This window comes from Diorhabda sublineata, chromosome 8 (assembly GCF_026230105.1).
Source record: "Diorhabda sublineata isolate icDioSubl1.1 chromosome 8, icDioSubl1.1, whole genome shotgun sequence".
NCBI classification, from domain to species: domain Eukaryota; kingdom Metazoa; phylum Arthropoda; class Insecta; order Coleoptera; family Chrysomelidae; genus Diorhabda; species Diorhabda sublineata.
In genome coordinates, this window is record NC_079481.1 from 4,566,440 (window position 1) to 4,585,557 (window position 19,118).

Genomic DNA, 19,118 nt, shown 5'->3' on the forward strand with positions numbered 1-19,118 from the left:
ATTTGTGGAAAATCTTAACTTTGCTGATTCAATTGAATGGAGTCAAATATTTGTTTTCACACAACTAATCTTGTAATGGAAACCAATTTTCTGAATATGCAAGGACGGTTTAATTGGTGACTTTTTGGATATTGTCAACACTATGCACTGTTAATTAATTTTTGTTTCCTTCTCTCTCTCTCTCTCTTTTTATTTCTGTCCGTTCTTCACTCATAACGATCATGACCTCTTTGGAACGTCTCTATTCTCTTTTTATTATTTGATCTTCAGCGATACATGAAGGGATAGGTTTGACTTGGTCAGACCATCTCATAGGCGATCGACCTCTCCTTCTTTTTCCCTGTAATTCTCTCATAAATACGAGGGTTGTTACCCACGTTTTGAGATAGACGAATAGAAGCAAAGGATTGCAGGAATCCTTAGATAATACACTATTCCTCTTTGTTCGTAGATCGTCACAAAAATATGATTATTTAACTTATTTTTCCAAATACATTGGATATCTTAAGGAATATAAAGTTAGAAGCTATCATGTAGTTTCGTGCAAAATGTCACATATTCAAATTTTTATTTTTTTATGGTATCATATATTTTGGTTTCACTATCCATAGTTCGTGTCAAAATGTCGTATGTCTCTGACCAATAGATATAAAGTTTGATATCGATAAAGATTTATTGTTCTTTAGCGAAATGTCCTTCGTATGTGACCGTGAAAAATTGGACTGCAAGCTTCAAAAGAGGTAAATTTTCCATTGAAGATGATGACCGATCGGTAAGGCCAGTTTCTGTGTCAGATAGGACTTGGGTACATTTCTACGATCCAGAAACAAAGCAACAATCGATGGAATGGCGACACTCTGGTTCTCCAAGACCTAAGAAGTTTCGTGTCCAAAAATCTGTTGGAAAAGTTTTTCCTTCAGTTTTTTGGGATTGCCATGGAGTAATCATGATTGATTTTTTGGATAAGGGTAGAAAAATAACTGGATATTACTATTCGACATTACTGACCACTCTACGGGAAAAAATTAAAGAGAAAAGGCGCGGAAAGCTATCCAAAGGTGTTTTGTTTTTGCAGGACAACGCCCCTGCACACAAATCTCATGTTGCCATGCAAAAAATTCGTGATTTAGGATTTGAATTACTAGTACACCCCCCTTATTCACCAGATTTGGCTCCCTCCAACTATCATCTCTTTCCTCAACTGAGAAAAAGTTTAAAATGTCGCAAATTTTCTTCCAACGAGGAGGTAATAAAAGCTGTCGAGGTCTGGTTTGCAGAGCAAAAAGAAACAAATTTTTTGAAAGGTCTAGAGATGTTACAGGTGCGCTGTAATAAAAGTATCCAATTAATAGGAGAATATGTTGATTAATAAAATATTTTTACATTGAAATTTTGTTTGGTTCTATAGTGGGCTAAGAATTTTTCAATATATCCTTGTTTATTCAATTTCAAGGTGGTTATGTAAAGTCTTATGTTAGGATAACATAACATTTATCGGTTTGTTGGCCTAACAAGCATCTTCTAAGGAATATGAGGTTTTTTTATAAAGCATTTAACAACTTTTTTGCGAAGTTTCTTTTTGACTCCTGAATAGTACAAGTTTTTAGATACGAATTTTTGCATAAAAGTCAACGATGTGGAAATACTCATTGTTACATCAAAACCACCTAAACAAAAAATGTTTTCAATCATTTAACTTACCAAAAGTGCGATTACTGTAGCAATAATGAGTGCTACTGCATACCAGTAATCGGTAATCCATTTCTTGAAACTGGCAATGCTTTCATCGGAAAGTAATAATTTCCTCAAAGTTGCCAAAGGTCCAGAGGGATCAACTTCTCGACACATTTGAAATACATCACAATAACCTACAATATTTATATTAGCGATGATATCAACAAAAATTTTTAATCAATCAAAGTACTGGATTTTTCACTGGAATTTAACCTTCCCTTTTAACTTGATATGCTTCATACACATGTACGAAATCAATTAGATGAGAAAAAAACTATTTTGAGAACCTCTGTCTTTGGAAGTTTCCAAATGAAAAATTTAGCGAATTGCATATTTTCCATATCTAAGTACACCCTACAACAAGTGGATTTCAAATCTTCATTCATGATACTAGAAAATTCTGATAAAACTCCATCGAGTATATTTTGTCCTTTATTCATTGGAAAGCCTTAATAAAATCCACGGACATTTCCATCATTTCTTACACTTTGATTTTATCAAACTTAATTAGTTATCTCTGTCAAGTATATGATGTGAAATCGTTTTGAAAAAAAATTTCTACTTTTGTAAAAAGAGATAAGGGTAAATTTTTGTGAAAAATCCGGTATAGAAAAATTTTCTACCTATATAATTATTGCATGGTGTTCCTGGTTTTGAATACATATCCGGTATGTCGTAAGGCATGTCATTCCATTCGAAAGACGATAAACAAGGTTGGTTATCTCCAGGTAATTTGCAGCACAATTCACAGGCTTTTGTTTTTGGATCGTTATTAGAAGGAATACATTGACACGACTCCAAACCGTATGCCAAACAAATAGAACCAGTGCATTCCTTAAAAAAACGTTATATTAGATACAAGCACAAAAGTATTTTTCTAGAATCCTGTACGGAAAGAAGTCAAGTGAATGTTTACTTTCGTTTTAATTTAGTTTTTAAATTTACAATCAATTGTTATCCTCTTATTTATCGATAAATCAATATGGGAAATATTTTTATAGTTCAAATTGAAATAAACTGAAAAAAAATTGTTTTTGCCCTATTTATTTGCCATTACCATAAACGATGTCTCTGAAAACTTTGTTTTATTTTAAAGTACACGCTTTCAAGTCTCATTTTTAATAATAATTGGTATATCATCGAAATACTTGGCACATAAACCTTTCCTTTCTTGAACTATGCTCCTAAAAGCAGTCAGATAAAAAGCCGGCTGATTATTTCATTAAATAAAATATCTAGTTTAGTTTCTCCTGTTGACAGAACCCTTTTCAAACCCTTTCCAACGAAGAATCGCATGACCTCCCTTGTTATTTAAAAAATCTAAGAAGGGAGCTGTCAAGGGTTGGGGTAGGCAGGAATGACAATTTTATGTATGTTATCATACAATGTGATTAAAATAAAAATTAAATAAGGGAAATTCCTAGGGGGGTAAGACTCAATATCCGCACCCTACAGAATTACAATATACAAATTCTAGTATGACATTTTTGCTTTTCAAGTGAGCAGAGAATAATTTCACATACCTATTTTTGTTGATTAAAATTACTATAAAAAATTGGGACAAGAATTGAAATTTTAGGAAGGAACCACATATTTTATTTGGAGAAAAACATTCATATTTTAGAATTTCACTATTACTGGTTTATAATGTTGAAATTGTCTATTTGGGTCATATAAATTGTGCGGCATTTATTTTCATTCAAACTATGGATTTTTAATTCCTGATATCCACATATTCGATTGAAGCACGCTCATAATATTCTCTATCTTGATATATTTTCCACACGTCACTCGTCAAATATTATATGAATATTCAATTTTCTTTTGTAATAATATAGAAAACAAGTTCACCCTTGCATAAATCATATCTAAAGTCCAACAAACGTATTGTGTAACTTCAAGGGTTTAGTCAATTCCTATAGGAAATCTCGACGTACCGAACAAGAGAAAGTAACATTTCGTAGACGTTTAACCTGGATAAACTTAAAATGTATTAACAAAGACAACTACTTCATAGTATCTTACCCCCATGAAACAAACGAACTCCTTGTTACAAATAGTCTTGTTTGGTTTATTGATTGAAGGAGGGCATTGTGGGTCTCTGCCGTTACAAAAGCTTTCATCTCTACATCCATTGTCATCTCTGCATTTGTCTCCAAATTTGACTTGACAATTAGACGTACAGCACGGTCCCTGAACACAAACAAAATAAATCAGTGTAGCATAAAATATTTTTGAAAGTGTATGTTTGCTAGTAAAGTTGGTTCAAATCGAATAATACATTCCCACATCAGTGATTGAATTATTGATTATATAGAGGTTGGCAACAAATTTGCATTAAGAAAGTACAAAAGGAATTCGAAAAACGGTTCAAATTGATGCCCATCTTGATCACTGCATTTACGGCAACGTTTCTCAACGGAAAAACAGGTCCGCGAAGAGTTTTCAAATTCTTCTTCAATTACAATCCGGAGGTCGGGCAGAGTAAGTAATCCTTTTGCGAATCTCAACTCAATTAATCCTTATCTGCCTATCCATTCTCCAAAATGAACATTAAGGTTGTCCTGCACACAAAACGTGTAGTGGGGCGAAGATCTATCCTGCATGAAATGATGTTCGCGAGTGTTGGACCGTTTTCATATAACTTTGGCCGGTCACATGATCCTCAAAAAAGTACAGACCCACGAGACACATACACACCCAAGGCAGGTGTAATTCTTCTTTAAAGAAGTCGATACTTGAATACTTGAATTTACCATTAACCTTGTGTTTGATCTAAGTTTAGCCCATTATTCAGAATTTAGACGCCCAAAAAGGTAACGACACGAAAAAAAAAAATAAAAATATTATAGATAATAGAATGAGGAATGAAAATTTACCTGCGATGGACTGCAAGCGCTTCTCGGTGTTAACTTACAAGGCATCTCATCTATACTGGCATATCTTCTCATAGGGAAACAACATTGATCTCTACAATCTTCCTCCCAGCCACAATCGCATTCTTCGCCTTCTTCCACTACTCCATTACCACAAATAGCTGCTTTCGGCTCTAAAAAGGAGAAAATTATAAATAGTTTTGTGAAATTCTAACCGAATGTCAAGTCAGTGAAACGTATAATGTGATTTCTCAGCTAGAAGTAGCTTTCATTTAATCATGGTTACACATATCACAAGAAGAAACATAACCTCGGTTCATTAATTTGTACGTTGATGTTTTTCCAAACTTTACCATTGATTTCATTATAAAACTTATAAAAAATGAGGATGTGTTGAGTTGGCGCGTCTAGGGTTGGGTCTGCGGAATTGAATCACGTGATTTGTAGTTGCGGTAATTGATGAGACTGGTAACGTATTCGTTTCAGCACTTTTGCTAATCCTTGACTATTTCATTTTTTTGGATACCAGAATGTCCAGGGAGCCTCATAAGCTTCACATAGTTATTCGTCGACAAATTCTGAAGCCACTTAATATAGTTTTGTATAATGCTAGAGGTGATAGTTTTTGCTACCTCAGACTCCAGAGCTTGTTGGCTGTTGCACCAGATGTATTTTTGCAAATAATTATCTAATAGGTATCTAGGAATTTATTATTTTTTTAAAAATGTGACGAACAAGATTTCAACATGCGTTTTTGCATATAATTTAGTGTTGTAAACGAAAAATAGTTTAAACAGAATATAGTTAGATGGAAGCAAATATTGTTAATAAAAATAAAACTATACAAATCGATAATAGTACTTACGTTATTATATTGAAGTTGAATTGGAAATGAACAAAAAGACACAGAGTAGAAACAACTAAGGAAAATAGCGGGGAAAACGAGAATAGGCTAATAAATGAGATTATGGAAAGCTGAAACAGGAATCAATAGAAAACAAAATATTTAAATTATTTTTTAATTGATACGTTCAGAGAAAACAATGGCGAAAGAATGAAGTAGCAAGGGATCAGAAATAGTGGAAAAATGGATAAAAGAGTAATTTATATTAAAATTTTATAATTTTAATAATAAAATAATAAGGGTTCTAGAGAAGAGGAAAAGATGGTAGTGGGGTACGAAGAAGAAAACCTTTGAATTTATATAGTCTTGTGAGTGATGACATCAAAGAAACGTGGAGCAAACAATGAGGAGGTTTGAACAAATATGTTGACTGGACAACATCAGCAAGCTAGAAAAACATGTGAAAGAAAAAGAGAGTGTTTAGAGGAATCATGAAAGAATGCAATTGCTAATATACACCCGACACAAAAATGTTACTTTTGTGTCTAGTAGAAGTAAGTTCCACAGTTCTAAGCGGGAACCAAGAAGCTCTGCTTTAGTTCTTGATTATTGTAAATATCTTATAAGATCATTCAATTCGGCTTGGATAATTGAATGTGGAGTATTTTCTTTAAGTGAAAATTTGTCAGACTCACTAGAAATCGATATGAATCCAGCATCACTTTTATTATCATCTAGTATATTTGCATTGGAATTACCGGGACACACTGGATATGGTAGATCTTTCGATGAAATGGAGTTTGTAATAGACGGAATTTCGGTGTACAGAATAATTGCCTTACTAGATTCTCTCAATAGCATTGGTGAACCAAATGGAAGGTGAACATTTTCTTCTGATGACCACGAGAGTAAAATGATTCCATAGCTTTCACAAAACACCCGAGGCACCCACATTTTAACTTGATTTGCAACAAGAAATTCAAAATAATGAAGATATCCACTTATTAACGATGTATCTTTTTTTGAAAATATAAACTCTTCACAAACAACAAAAACGATCAGAACTTTATTTACATTTTCTAATCGATATTTTAAATCAATCCAAAACAAGATAATTTTCGTTGGAAGCGAACTTATGAACAATAAACTATTATCACCACATTAGGTAGCTTAAAAAAACGTTTGACTGCAGAACTTGTGACATGCTAAAATATTTCTGCTAACACTTTTCGATTTAAGAAAAGTATTATTTTGTAAACTAGTGTAATTTTGGACACGACCGACGCGCCGGTATTTCCAAGGTCGAAGACGTTAAGGAAATCAACTTCTAAATACCTGTAAAGCATCCTTTGGGGGATCTTGCTTTGAAATTCAGCACCGGATTGATGCTCTTAAGACTACACGGGGAGAAGCGATTATTGTTCTTCTTGTCGCCTGATGTCGCCCTCGCGAACATTATGAAGTTCCCGTCTTCGCCGCCAGGGGAGCACTGTTCTGGATCATGCTGTAACAAAGATTATAAAGTAAAACACTAACATTACACGAGATTCATGTTTTGAATTATTAAAATAGATTAATACACAGGAACCTAACATAACAAGCCTCGCAACGTACTAGTCAAAACTGATTCTGTAAAATGTTATACAACATCTGATCCAAAAAGTGTTAACACTAGCAGAAACGAAATAACTCGATCTTATTAGTCGTTGACTTGATTTCAACAATTGTGGTCGATATGTCGATTACACTGAAGGCTTTCAATTTCTCCCGGTCTTCAATAATCTTGAATAATTCAAAGAGGTTCATGTCCGACACCTAGAATGTCTTTATACCTTGCTGGTAATTTTTTCTTCTTATTTTTCGGGTTTTCAGATAACCTTACCTGACTTAAACTAACCTAACCCAACCTGATTCTACAGAATGTTATACGATATCTGATACAAAAAGTTTTTTGCCACTTACGAAGTCTTATCACTACCAGAAAAGAAATAACTCGACCTTTTTAGTCGTTAACTTGATTTCAACCATTGTGGTTGATGTGTTGATTCTATTATTAGCTTCAATCTTTGAAGAAGTAGTTTCTTAGTCGAGATGACATGCAGCAATGAAATCGGGTTGTAGAATGAAACTTCATGTGGAGGCTTTTCTAGTTTGTCATCGTGAAGACCTCTGCAACTTTCCAAATTTAGGAACCTAAAGCGTTGATAAGATTCACTATGGCCTTTTTGGTAGTTGTTTAATCAGATCAAAGCTAGGGAATTTTTTCGTATCGATGTTCATTCTGGTTTTGTTTCATTCCATTATTCAGGATCTTCTCCATTATTCGATTGGAACGTCATCTGTAGATGTTCTATCTGAATTTCTGATTGGTGGATTATGTAAGGTAAGTTTTTTTTGTCGTTTGGTAGCTTTTCAAAGTTTGTAATCTGCCCTGTGATCATTAGTAAGTTAACTTAAGTAGTTACCAATAGATACATTTTAACATACTGGATTTCTCGTTTTAGTTGCTGTGTTGCGTTATATAAGACTGTGTTATCAGAAGGTGCTCTAGTCTGATGCCATTTTTTTTCTTAATTTTCGTTTTCAAGAAATGAAGTATCAGGGGTATTTTCCCATGCTTCTTGTTGGAGATTTTTATGAAAACTTCAATTTCTCTTGAAGGAACTGCACAATCAATGCATTTTTCAAGTTTGAATTTAAAAATTTGATAATCTGTAATTTTCTAGCTGATCTTATAGAATTTTCTTTCTGAATTACAATGTCACTAAACGTAAGAAGTATAGGGGAGTGATCAGATCTCATATCCCATGCTTTATCAACATGAACGTAATTTGACTACTACAACAAAGTCTATAAGGTCAGGAATCTTGTTCGGGTTAGTGGACCCACCAGTTGAGACAGTTGAGAACGTTTAACATTTGACTAAAAGTTCCTCACCTTTAGTTGTAATCCTGAACATATTTGTTTTAAAAGTCATATGTGAAATGCTTAATATCAAGCCTCAAAAGTATGATTTTTGCAAACAATATTCCTTTCCACATGGTAGTTGTAGTGCTTATTGAAATTAATTATTTTGGCTAAAGTGAGGAAATACATTCACTTTAAGTAAATCTTTCAATTTTGATTTGAGGTACCTCAGAATTCAAAGCAAAGTTCTGTCGCGAGATTGCGGATTCGCTCACAAACAAACAACGAATCAAACTGAAGAAAATATGTAAAAATGTTCCAATTCAGTTTCAAAACAACGATCTTTTCAAAGCTCAATATCTGAAATGGTTCGTAAAATATTACCTGACAAAAATATCCATTATCCAATTGCGAAAACTGTATAAATAAAAAGAGAGTTTCCTAAAATAACTTACTGGAAAATAAGTGTGTTGTTCCATGAGAATATTTGTTTCCTGTTTATATGTCCTTTGTCTTCTATAAATTTAAATGTGAAACAACGAAAAAATAAATAGCTTATGTTTTCTTTTTCTTACCGTGTTCGAATTCTGATGAAAATAAAACGAAATTATACGCTTCATACATTTTTATTCGTTATCAGGGAAAAATCTATTCATTTCATCGTAATTGAAATTCTCAAACGCACTTTAATCGTTCAATTTTCATTCGAGAGCTCAATATTTGGTATCGGCAAGAATTCAATGATACTTTATCTTTAGAATGAGAAAAGATTCGATAAATTGTTATTCTAGAAAATTCAAATGTGCTCAATAATTTATGGTAATTGTTCTGAAGAAAATGAATACAATAAGTACTTTATAAACACAAAAACCTTTAATCTGTTCTATTAGTTTAGTAAACAAAATAATTTGAAATAATTATTTGTATGCCAAGGACTGAAAGTGCTACTTTGTTGGACGAAAATTCCGAGACGAGCGAAGCGAGGCGAGCGACAGACGAATCCAACAAAGTAGTATTTCAGCCGCGGCATACACAACATTTTTTAGACGACGCATAAGATCCAAAACTTTTTCAATTACACTGCGGAAAGAAAATATATAATAGAGAATTATAAACAACATTTTATTTATTGGACAATATAGTGTAATTAATGATATTTGTAATGTCAATATTAATTTATTAATTATTTGCAAAAAGTAATGTTGATTGTACCTCCTGGACAATTATTAATATTTATTGGATTGGATGCACATGGAATATGTATATCTTCTCTACTAGACGTTGATGGAATCTCTGTAAATGTGTTACCTCGACCTTTTAAATTTTTTTTTCAGTTGTGGAAAGAGATAATAGTCGGACGGAGCCAAATCTGGTGAATAGGGGTGTGTTCTAGTAATTCAAACCCTAAATCATAAAGTTTTTGCATGACAACATGAGATTTGTGTGCAGGGTCGTTGTCCTGTAAAAACAAAACACCTTTGGATAGTTTCCCGCGTCTTTTCTCTTCAATTTTTTCCCGTAGAGTGGTCAGTAATGTCGAATCGTAATATCCAGTTATTTTTTTACCCTTATCCAAAAAATAAATCATGATTACTCCATGGCAATCCCAAAAAACTGAAGCAAGAACTTTTCCAGCAGATTTTTGGACACGAAACTTCTTAGGTCTTGGAGAACCAGAATGTCGCCATTCCATCAATTGTTGCTTTGTTTCTGGATCGTAGAAATGTACCCAAGTCCCATCCATAGTAACAATTCGGTTTAAGAAGTCTACATCTTTTTCAAATCGAGCACAGATCGAACGCGATGCTTCTACCCTTGCACAGTTTTGGTCAACATTCAAACATTTGGGAATCCATTTTGCAGCAATTTTGCTCATGTCCAAATTGACTTGAACTATATGATGAACATTTTCGTATGAAATATTCAGTGCTTCAGATGTCCGTTTTAGCCCAATTCGACAGTCTGATGAAATCATGTCATGAAGTGCATCGATATTTTCGGGGACTGACACAGAAACTGGCTTTCCCAATCGGTCATTATCTTCAATGGAGAATTTACATCTTTTGAAGCTTGCAGTCCAATTTTTCGCTGTCGCGTACGATGGACATTGATCACTAAGGGTATTAAGCATATCTTCGTAAATCTGCTTACCTCTTAACCCTTTTAAATACAGGTACTTGATGATGGCTCGATACTCCAATTTTCACAATTTCGGTGGAATTTTTTCTTTTAATTTATTATGTGTAACTCTGGTTCACTTTTTTGTAGTCAAACTTTACACTTACACTTCTAATAAGTTATTGTTCGTTGCTATGAAAACGCAATATTTTGTTTATGCATGGAACTGGTCTAGGCTAACTAGATATCAATACATCCTCGTACTACTATTTTCTTCCATTTTTTAACATTTTAAAATGCTTCAGTGGTCGATAAAAACTTTCAAAAAGCAGTCTCAAAACGCTAATAACGTTGATGTTTTCCATCTATCAGATCAAAGTTTTGTGAGTAAAAACTTTCGTTTCAATGATAATGAAATAAACGAAGATAGTGAATATTTTATATTCACATAAAGTTCTCAGGTAAATATACCAGTTGCATAAAATATGGTTGGTGCAATACGTAATGGTAGTTTAAGAACTTACCGGAGATCCGAAATTATGTCCAATTTCGTGAGCGAGTGTAACATGAGACACTGCAGGAGGAACGTGTTTTCCATAATTCAATAACGTCACTATGCCTGTATTCAGCGATTTCATACTGCCGCGGTAGTGCTGAAATGTGAAAATAGAAAATTATTACATTAACTAAAAAATGTATTTTGCGAAGCGTATAATATAGTTTTAAGTTTAAAGTTAAGCTGTTTTCATCCATTACATGAAATATTTATAACAATAAAACTACCAGCACACGGATAAGATCGGATAAATAACGAGACTGGTTACGAAAAAGGGTTTTATTATAAAAATTATTCTACATTCGAATGCTCCCCTTCAAGGAAATCTTAGCGGACTCGTTGACACAGGAGCTTTTGGTCAGGGGTCAGATTTTTTGGCACCAACTTCGCACAGACTTCCTCGGGTAAAATTTTTCTAACCGTTTGTTTATCGGCGTTTACAGCCTCGGCAATCATCCGGATGCTCATTCGACGATCTGCACGCACAATTTGGATGATTTTGGTCACCTTTTTCGGAGTTAAAACAGTCACAGGGCGACCTGGGCGCTGGTCATTTTCAGTGCTCTCTCTGCCATCACTAAAGCGCTAACACCAATCATTAACACGCGTACGTGATAGAGAATTGTCCCTATAGGCCTCTTGCAATGATTTATAGCACTCAGTCGGAGTTTTTTTTTTCAATTTAATGAGAAATTTGAGATTGATACGAGACAAGGCGCCCTCTAGGCGCGCAGTCTCGTTATTTAATATCCAGACCTTATATATAGACATGTCTTTGCATCAAATATTACTTTTGGAATCAAAATAAAACAAACTGTATAATAGGTATACAGCATACTTTACATTTTGATTCCAACGTGACGTCACATTGTACGAGAGATCGCGCGAGTTTGCGCATAGGCATACCGGTGTATGTGTATCGTGATTGTATTGTAAGTTATTCTAAGAAGGTTTGGTTACATTATATTGTCTTAGCGCCTAGCGTAGCCCAGATACCACAAATAGCTATATAAACTATATGAAAATATACAATAATTGTTTTGAGTATCAAATCTTAGCCCCTAGAACTATGTACTTGAACATTAAACTCGATGTTCAGATTTTTATGCATTGTATCTCGAACATAATCTTGACTCAACAAAACTTGGTAGGTCCTCCAAGTAAATGCCTGTAAATTGTTCATGTCCATGTCCAAACATAGCTGTTGATTATGTTGGTTTCATACCTGGAGCCGATTCACGTTTTCCTGTTGTATTTCTAGCACTCTTTTAGCTAGTGTATCCTTTGCAAGCATATGATCTGATTTGAAATTGATTTTTTCAGTTAAAGGCTTTTTATAATGGGTAGTTTTATTTAAAATATAATTTTTGAGATAACCTATATTTTGTTTATGTTAATATACTCATACGTAAATGTGCGTGAATAATTATATATCTGAATATAATGAAATGATAAACTACTTCGAAAAGTTTTGGGATTATATGTGCAAATTATCTTCAATTTACTAAGTTAGTGACTTCATATTCCTGTGAATCGTTAATTGGCGGTATGCCATGACACTCATCGATTTCATATTTGGCAGAATTCGAATTCTAATCGGGATAATTATACACAATTATCCTGGTACAGGAAGCAGGGAATGATTAACGAGAGAGCCGGTTAGCCAAATGTGACGTCGAATTATCTAGGGAAAATCGAACAATGAATGAAAATGTAAAACTTGAAACGCAATTCTATTGTTTCTAGTTCAACTTTTCACCAAAATCTTGATAAACGATTTACTTTTTAAATACAAAAACATTCAGGAAATCACTTCTCTTAAACTGAAGTTTGGAAGTTGTTTCCTGTTTCATATTCTCTTAATGGTTCATTGAATTTGTGCAAAACTTTCTGAGAACGTGAATAAAGACAATCCGAGGGCGTATCTACTTAGAATTCTTATTGAGGCACTAGTTTACACAGTTGAATGCGAAAAGTTATTTATTATTATTTATTTAAGTAATAGTTAATTCTATAAGTGGTACGAGTTAGCGAAGATGACAAGTAGTTTTGTAACTTACAGAGGAGTGAAACAATGTCAAAGACGAAATAACTGAAGAAGTGAACAAAGAGGGAAAGAAAACACATATAGGATTCAATCAACGAACTATTGTATGCAGGCGATCTACTAATATTCGTTAACATAAAAGAAGAACTACAAAATGGAAAACAGAACTGGATTAATGAAATGTAACAAATGAATATAAAACAGACAGAAATAATGAAAATATAACAAATACAAAAATAAATAACTGCGCGATTACAAGAATTGGAAAAAAAGAGCATCAACAGGCTGAAGTATCTAGGGGCAGATGGAAGAATTGACGACGAAGAATAGATAACAAAACGTAAAAAAACGAGAATCTACGATTCAGTACTACTACCGATGCTGATCTACGTTTGCGAATCCTGGGTGCTACTAATCAACAAATTGAAGCAAAAAATAACAACATATAATGAAGATACTGAGAAAAATAGCGGGGGACATAATAAGGCGCGAATTAAACGTAGTAAATCGAACAACAGTAGTTCAGATGGTTTGGACACATAGTGAGAATGAAGAAGAACAGTTAAAGTGATATGGGAAACCGAAACGAAAAAAGAAGAGAAGAGGAGGGCCTAGAAAGAATTGGAATGGAGAAATATCAAAAAAAAAACTGGATAACAAAGGACTGAACTGGATACAGGCTAAACAGAAAGCAAAAGATAGACCAAAAGAGGAGAAATATCACCATTAGACCTATGGTAGAAGAGTTTGCTGATAAGTAAGTGATGTATACCGTGATGCAATACAAAACTCTTATTTCTCAGTATATCAGTATAATTTATGCGAATATTGCAAAGGCCACACTTATATTTGAATGAATTTTTTTGTCGATATGATTTTAAAATCACTTCTCCAAGCGTTCCACTAAGTTTCACAGCCCCCAGACGTTATGCCGTCTTATGGATTATGTTAAATTTGCTTTGTAAATTAACTTCTTGGGGTGCCGGGATTCTTATTTGCTTAATACGATTTCGTATTTTATTTAATAGTGATTCTCGTAGTCATAGAGTGCTGATTGCATAACAAAGGAGGAATATAAAATCAATTTTATTGGTGCAAAGTGTTGGAGTTGGAGCTAGTTGAAAGTGAGGGTTGTGTTGTTAGGATAATAATTTTAACAGAATTCAAATCACCACGAATACTGTTTTCAGAATAAGCAGCTTCCTAATAGAAACTATTTTTACGAAGTTACACTGAGATGTTGAAGAAAAAGAAAATATAACATTAATAACTTGCGTAGGCTAGCATATAAATTAGTACATTCCACCGAACATTAAATCATTATTGCATGTTTATTAATTCATACATCACATTGCCAAATGTATCTTAATTATTGAACAATGTAGCCCACGAGGATTTTCCCAGAAGTACCTGGCCCAAAAAAAAATACAGAAATTTTGGAGAAAAATAGATTTTTTTCAACGTAATCTCCTTTCAACTGGAGAAAGGAAACGTGAAACATATACTGTGTAGATTATGTACTTTCTAATACAGTAGAATTTTACAAGCAACTACCGCAATCTCTAGGTCAGGCCAAGTACTTCTATGACCACCCTCGTATGTGGATATAAAATGTTCAATTCAACTATAAAAAAGCTTGTGTGAAGAGTAGCTGTACTACTACTGACTACTACCCTATCAAAGATATGGTAACCATGACAAATTATAGTTCTTCCAAAATCAATTGCAGAAGACATTTATGCGAGGAACAATCAATATTTCATAAATACGCACGGCACTCATATCAAATTAAGAAATGAAAAATAATGTTTACTCCCCGTATGAAATTCGGCAAACATCTAACAAACCGTCAGTCCACGGGGACTCATCATCTCCACTGTTTACCAATGAAAACATCGAATCGTAAACATAAATGCATTTCTATTGGCCGAAACTGTCTGAAGGCATATATACACAATTTCTTCGAAATTCTTCGATAGACAGCGATAAGTAGTGGCGTGGCTTGGTAATATTTATTTATTTGATAAATTTATTTAAATAAATAGAAATATGGCATTCTTTAGACCATGGGCGAATGAAGACAATGAAATTTGCGCAATGTAGTGAGAATGAAGACACGTATGAATTTAATAATAAAGATTTAGATATACAAACACAGCAAGTTATTTTAAAAATATTCGAATCTCATAATGCAATCATAATAAAAATTGCTGAATTAACTAGAGTAAATAAATTTTCCATTTTTCGAGTTCCACGAATGGGAAACATTTAAAGAAAAATTGATATCAGTTGACAAAGCTACTCATGATTTTATACGTAGGACACAAAAAACTGAATAAGCGAATGGCATTAACCCCATCGTCAAGGATAGCTCGATGGCGACAAGATTATTTGCGTCAGATAAAAGACTACCGAAGTAGTAATAACAAAACTCAATTTTTTGCATTTATGTTTGAGAAAAGTATTCCCATTCCTGTCAGCGATCGTAAAAAGGGCCCAACAAACAAAAAATTGTTATTTAAGGTCTAGAGTTCATGTTTGTCTGTCTATTCTAAGAATAAACCTAATAATATTGTTTTTTTTTTCTAATGTTGGTATTAAATTTATCTTCGTATTATTTGCTTAATCTTTAACTTTTTCTATTCTACTTAATGTCAATTTTTGATCCGAATTTTCTATCTCATCTACCTTGTGTTTCTGCTTATTCAATGTCTTTACATAGTTTATTTTTCTCTAGTATTATATTTTTTTTACTACTTGACGATAGTCCACAAAGCCGTCTCTGTGTATCATAAGAGTATATTCGTATATTTCAATCTGGAATTAGCATGACAATTCCAGAATTCTCGGTTCATATCCTAGAAACAATAAGCCAAGTAAACATCTGTAAACTTATTAAAACCCCTCAATAGAGAATCAATTGTCCTTGAAGTAACTGTTTATCAACTACCGTAGATTTCTTGGCGTGTACTGTGTTATTGTTGTTAATAACTATTCTTGATTGTTGAAATGTAACTAAAATCTAATGTAGTACTGGAAAACCAAGTTTCTAAATGATTAAATTAATAATAATTGTTTGGGAGAAGTTCTAAATACGGTCCATTTAAACAGTTACGTAAATTCCCATCGAGCTGAAAATCAGTAAAATTGTTTAATATACAATTGAACATAGAATTTGAACGTTCCCCATCAATGACGTGTATGGAACAAATTTTATTCAAGGTCAAATGTCATAAGAGTTGTCTGCAGAACGGTGAGTTTTAAGAACCGTTTTGACTTTTTCAATCAATTTTACATCGTAGTACGAGTATAACATACCATCGACTTGTAAACATTTGACATTTTATAATGCCTAAAATGCCGTGAGACGGGAAGATTACAATGCTTTTGTTATTTCTTTTCAGTGGTAAATAGGGTTGCGAATCTCGGTGAATTTTCAAAATTGCGTCAAACAAGTGCTTGATGTTTTTAATGTTATATTAATGAATAGTTATTTTCATAAAATACTTGGAAACAACTTAACTGACTAGCATAGGAGTTTGATATAAATTTTATCGAATACTCTGAGATAGAAAAAATAACGTCGAACTTTTTCAACCTCTTTTATTTGTTTGTGGTCAAACCTCATATACCGCTTTAAAAAATTGATATCTAATGGTTGCATTTCAACTTTTGGACCAACTTTTTATCAGAAATAACTTTATTTCATAAAAGCACTAATAAAAAAGTTTTCCATATGGTTCTGTACATTCAACTGCGCTGAAAGTATCTGTTAAAACGGTATGTTTTGTTAAAAAAGGAAGAAAAGTCATCCTGCAAAAATCAGCTCTCCTTATTCTTACCTAATTCACCCAGTATTTCGATATTTTTAGCAAAAGAAATCTGCCAAATATGTCAAAAAGAAAAAGTTAAATTTATTTATCAATTACCAATTCGTAAAAGGTCGATCTATGGAATATTAGTCATCCATATCCATATTGATATTATTACTGACGTATTAGTCACACGATATTCCAACAATTTATACGATATAATGATACTAAATAAAAAAAAATTAATTTTCATATTACTCACTCCATTCTTTTCACATACTCCTCCAGCATTCTTCAAATCTCCAGTCCAAGCCAATCCCAATGTTCCCATTTCGAAATCGCGATACGTGAACATATAAGCTAAACAGAAAGCATCGTAGTCTTCCTCTGAAACAAAATAAAAGATTTTTTTAGACTGCATTTATTGTGATTATGAAAAAATAGCCAACTGTAAGGTCGTTAACACCAAAGAATATCATTTAGAAAACCTCAACAAATTTGCTTAATATTTTGTGATATAAACATTAAATTATTTATTAATGATGTAGATAGATTTAGAACAATGAATTTTTAGTTTTAATTTAATTCAATAAAATAGCTAGGACAATGATTTCTATCTTTTTACTTTTAAAATCAACCCACTTAGTAGCGATCATACCAGTATGACTGCGAATCAGAAGATACTAGGTTGATCTTCATTATCCAGACTTCAACCAGGCTTGGGCCATTATTGGTTTGCCAAGACCAGATTTCTCAGCGCTGGTCCAAGCTAAGCCCCGTCGTTCAAGTCTGGGGACTCCTGCATGGGAAGTAGGTCAAAACAATGATTCTTAGAAAAGCGTGTTAAAGCAATCGATAAAAATACAATTCAATTATACCCTAGAATGTGTGGGTGTTAATTATAAGCCTAATTTTTAATTTCACTTTGTATATATCTTTGTAATAATGTCGTGTTTTCCAATAAATAACTTCTGAAAAAGAAAATATCTATAATTTATGTCCAAATAAACGTTGAAACAAATACAATTCAAATCTAGTTTTTTGGAAATGAAGTGACAAATCTCAAAGCGCCCTTTTTATACGACCGGACCTGCAATAAAGACGGCTCCGACTGCCAATTGGCGTACGTTATTCACCACAAAGTAATTTCGTGGATTTATGCCGACTACTTATTATTCCGAGAGCAATTCATCCGGCTCTAGAGAAAACTACAAAAGTAAAAGTATCCAGAACATCCATAAAATAAAGCCCTACGATTGGACGGCTTTATATTTTGACAGGCATTTATCAAATTATTTTTCTCAGAAAGGAAAACTTTAGATTCGGATGGTGAATATTACGAATTTTTCTGTTGGTTTTACTGAATGTGATGAACATCAAAAATAGAAGATTCCTTGATTGTGTTTGAACTTCATTTAGATGAAAATATTTGTCTCTGCAGATATCATAATACCCCGTGGGATAACGGTTGATAGAGAATGTTATTAACTCACCGTTGATATTCCGTATATTTGTTGTTTTTCAAAATTCGACAAACCTTTGAATGCGACACAGCTGGGTAGTGAAGCGTTTTTTCATCCTTCTTCTAAAATCAACAATTCCGCAGAACAAAATTAATTAGTATTTAAAATTGCAAGAGCTGTTCTTATAGGGAGTAATCAAAAAGTCACTTCACACCGAATTTGTGACATTCATCTCCGTTACCGGTTAAATACTTTATATTGATCATAAAAATATTTCACCATATTCAAAGATTGTATATCTATTACCCTGCCCTATCAAAGAAAATTTTGGAAAAAAAATATTTCTCAACGTAAAGTTCGATACCTTTTTTATAATAAGAATCGTCAATCTTCTCAAAATATATCAACTCAAATATATCAAATACATCACCTCTTCATTGTTTGGAAATCTTTGAACACCGAGGTATTTTTAAGTCTGGGAACAGAAAATAATCCAAGGGGGCCGAATCTGGCCAATAAGGTGCATTAAGTAGCAATTTGAACTTTGATTCATTTATTTTGGCCATTGCAATAACGGATTTGTGAGCTGGTGCAACAACACTTTCTTTTCAGCCAAATGGGACCGTTTTTGCTTTGCTCAAACTTTGCAATAAGTTCGCATAATACTCGCCGTTGATGGTTTTTCCTTTTTCAAGATAGTCAATGAAAATTATTCCACCCGCACCCCTATAAACCGACGCCATGGCGTTGTTTGTATATGG

General features: G+C 33.2%; 1 protein-coding gene across 1 annotated transcript in view; it reads right to left on the bottom strand.

The window, feature by feature from the left end:
* The window catches only part of LOC130448365 (disintegrin and metalloproteinase domain-containing protein 10-like), a 237,446-nt gene that overhangs the window by 12,537 nt on the left and 205,791 nt on the right, over positions 1-19,118 (bottom strand). The window contains exons 7-13 of the mRNA XM_056785723.1: positions 17,157-17,281; positions 11,004-11,132; positions 6,790-6,958; positions 4,614-4,783; positions 3,760-3,927; positions 2,358-2,568; positions 1,702-1,868 (exon numbers count right to left, since the gene is read on the bottom strand). Coding sequence (XP_056641701.1) covers positions 1,702-1,868; positions 2,358-2,568; positions 3,760-3,927; positions 4,614-4,783; positions 6,790-6,958; positions 11,004-11,132; positions 17,157-17,281 — 1,139 coding nt within the window. The remainder of the gene's footprint in view (positions 1-1,701; positions 1,869-2,357; positions 2,569-3,759; positions 3,928-4,613; positions 4,784-6,789; positions 6,959-11,003; positions 11,133-17,156; positions 17,282-19,118) is intronic.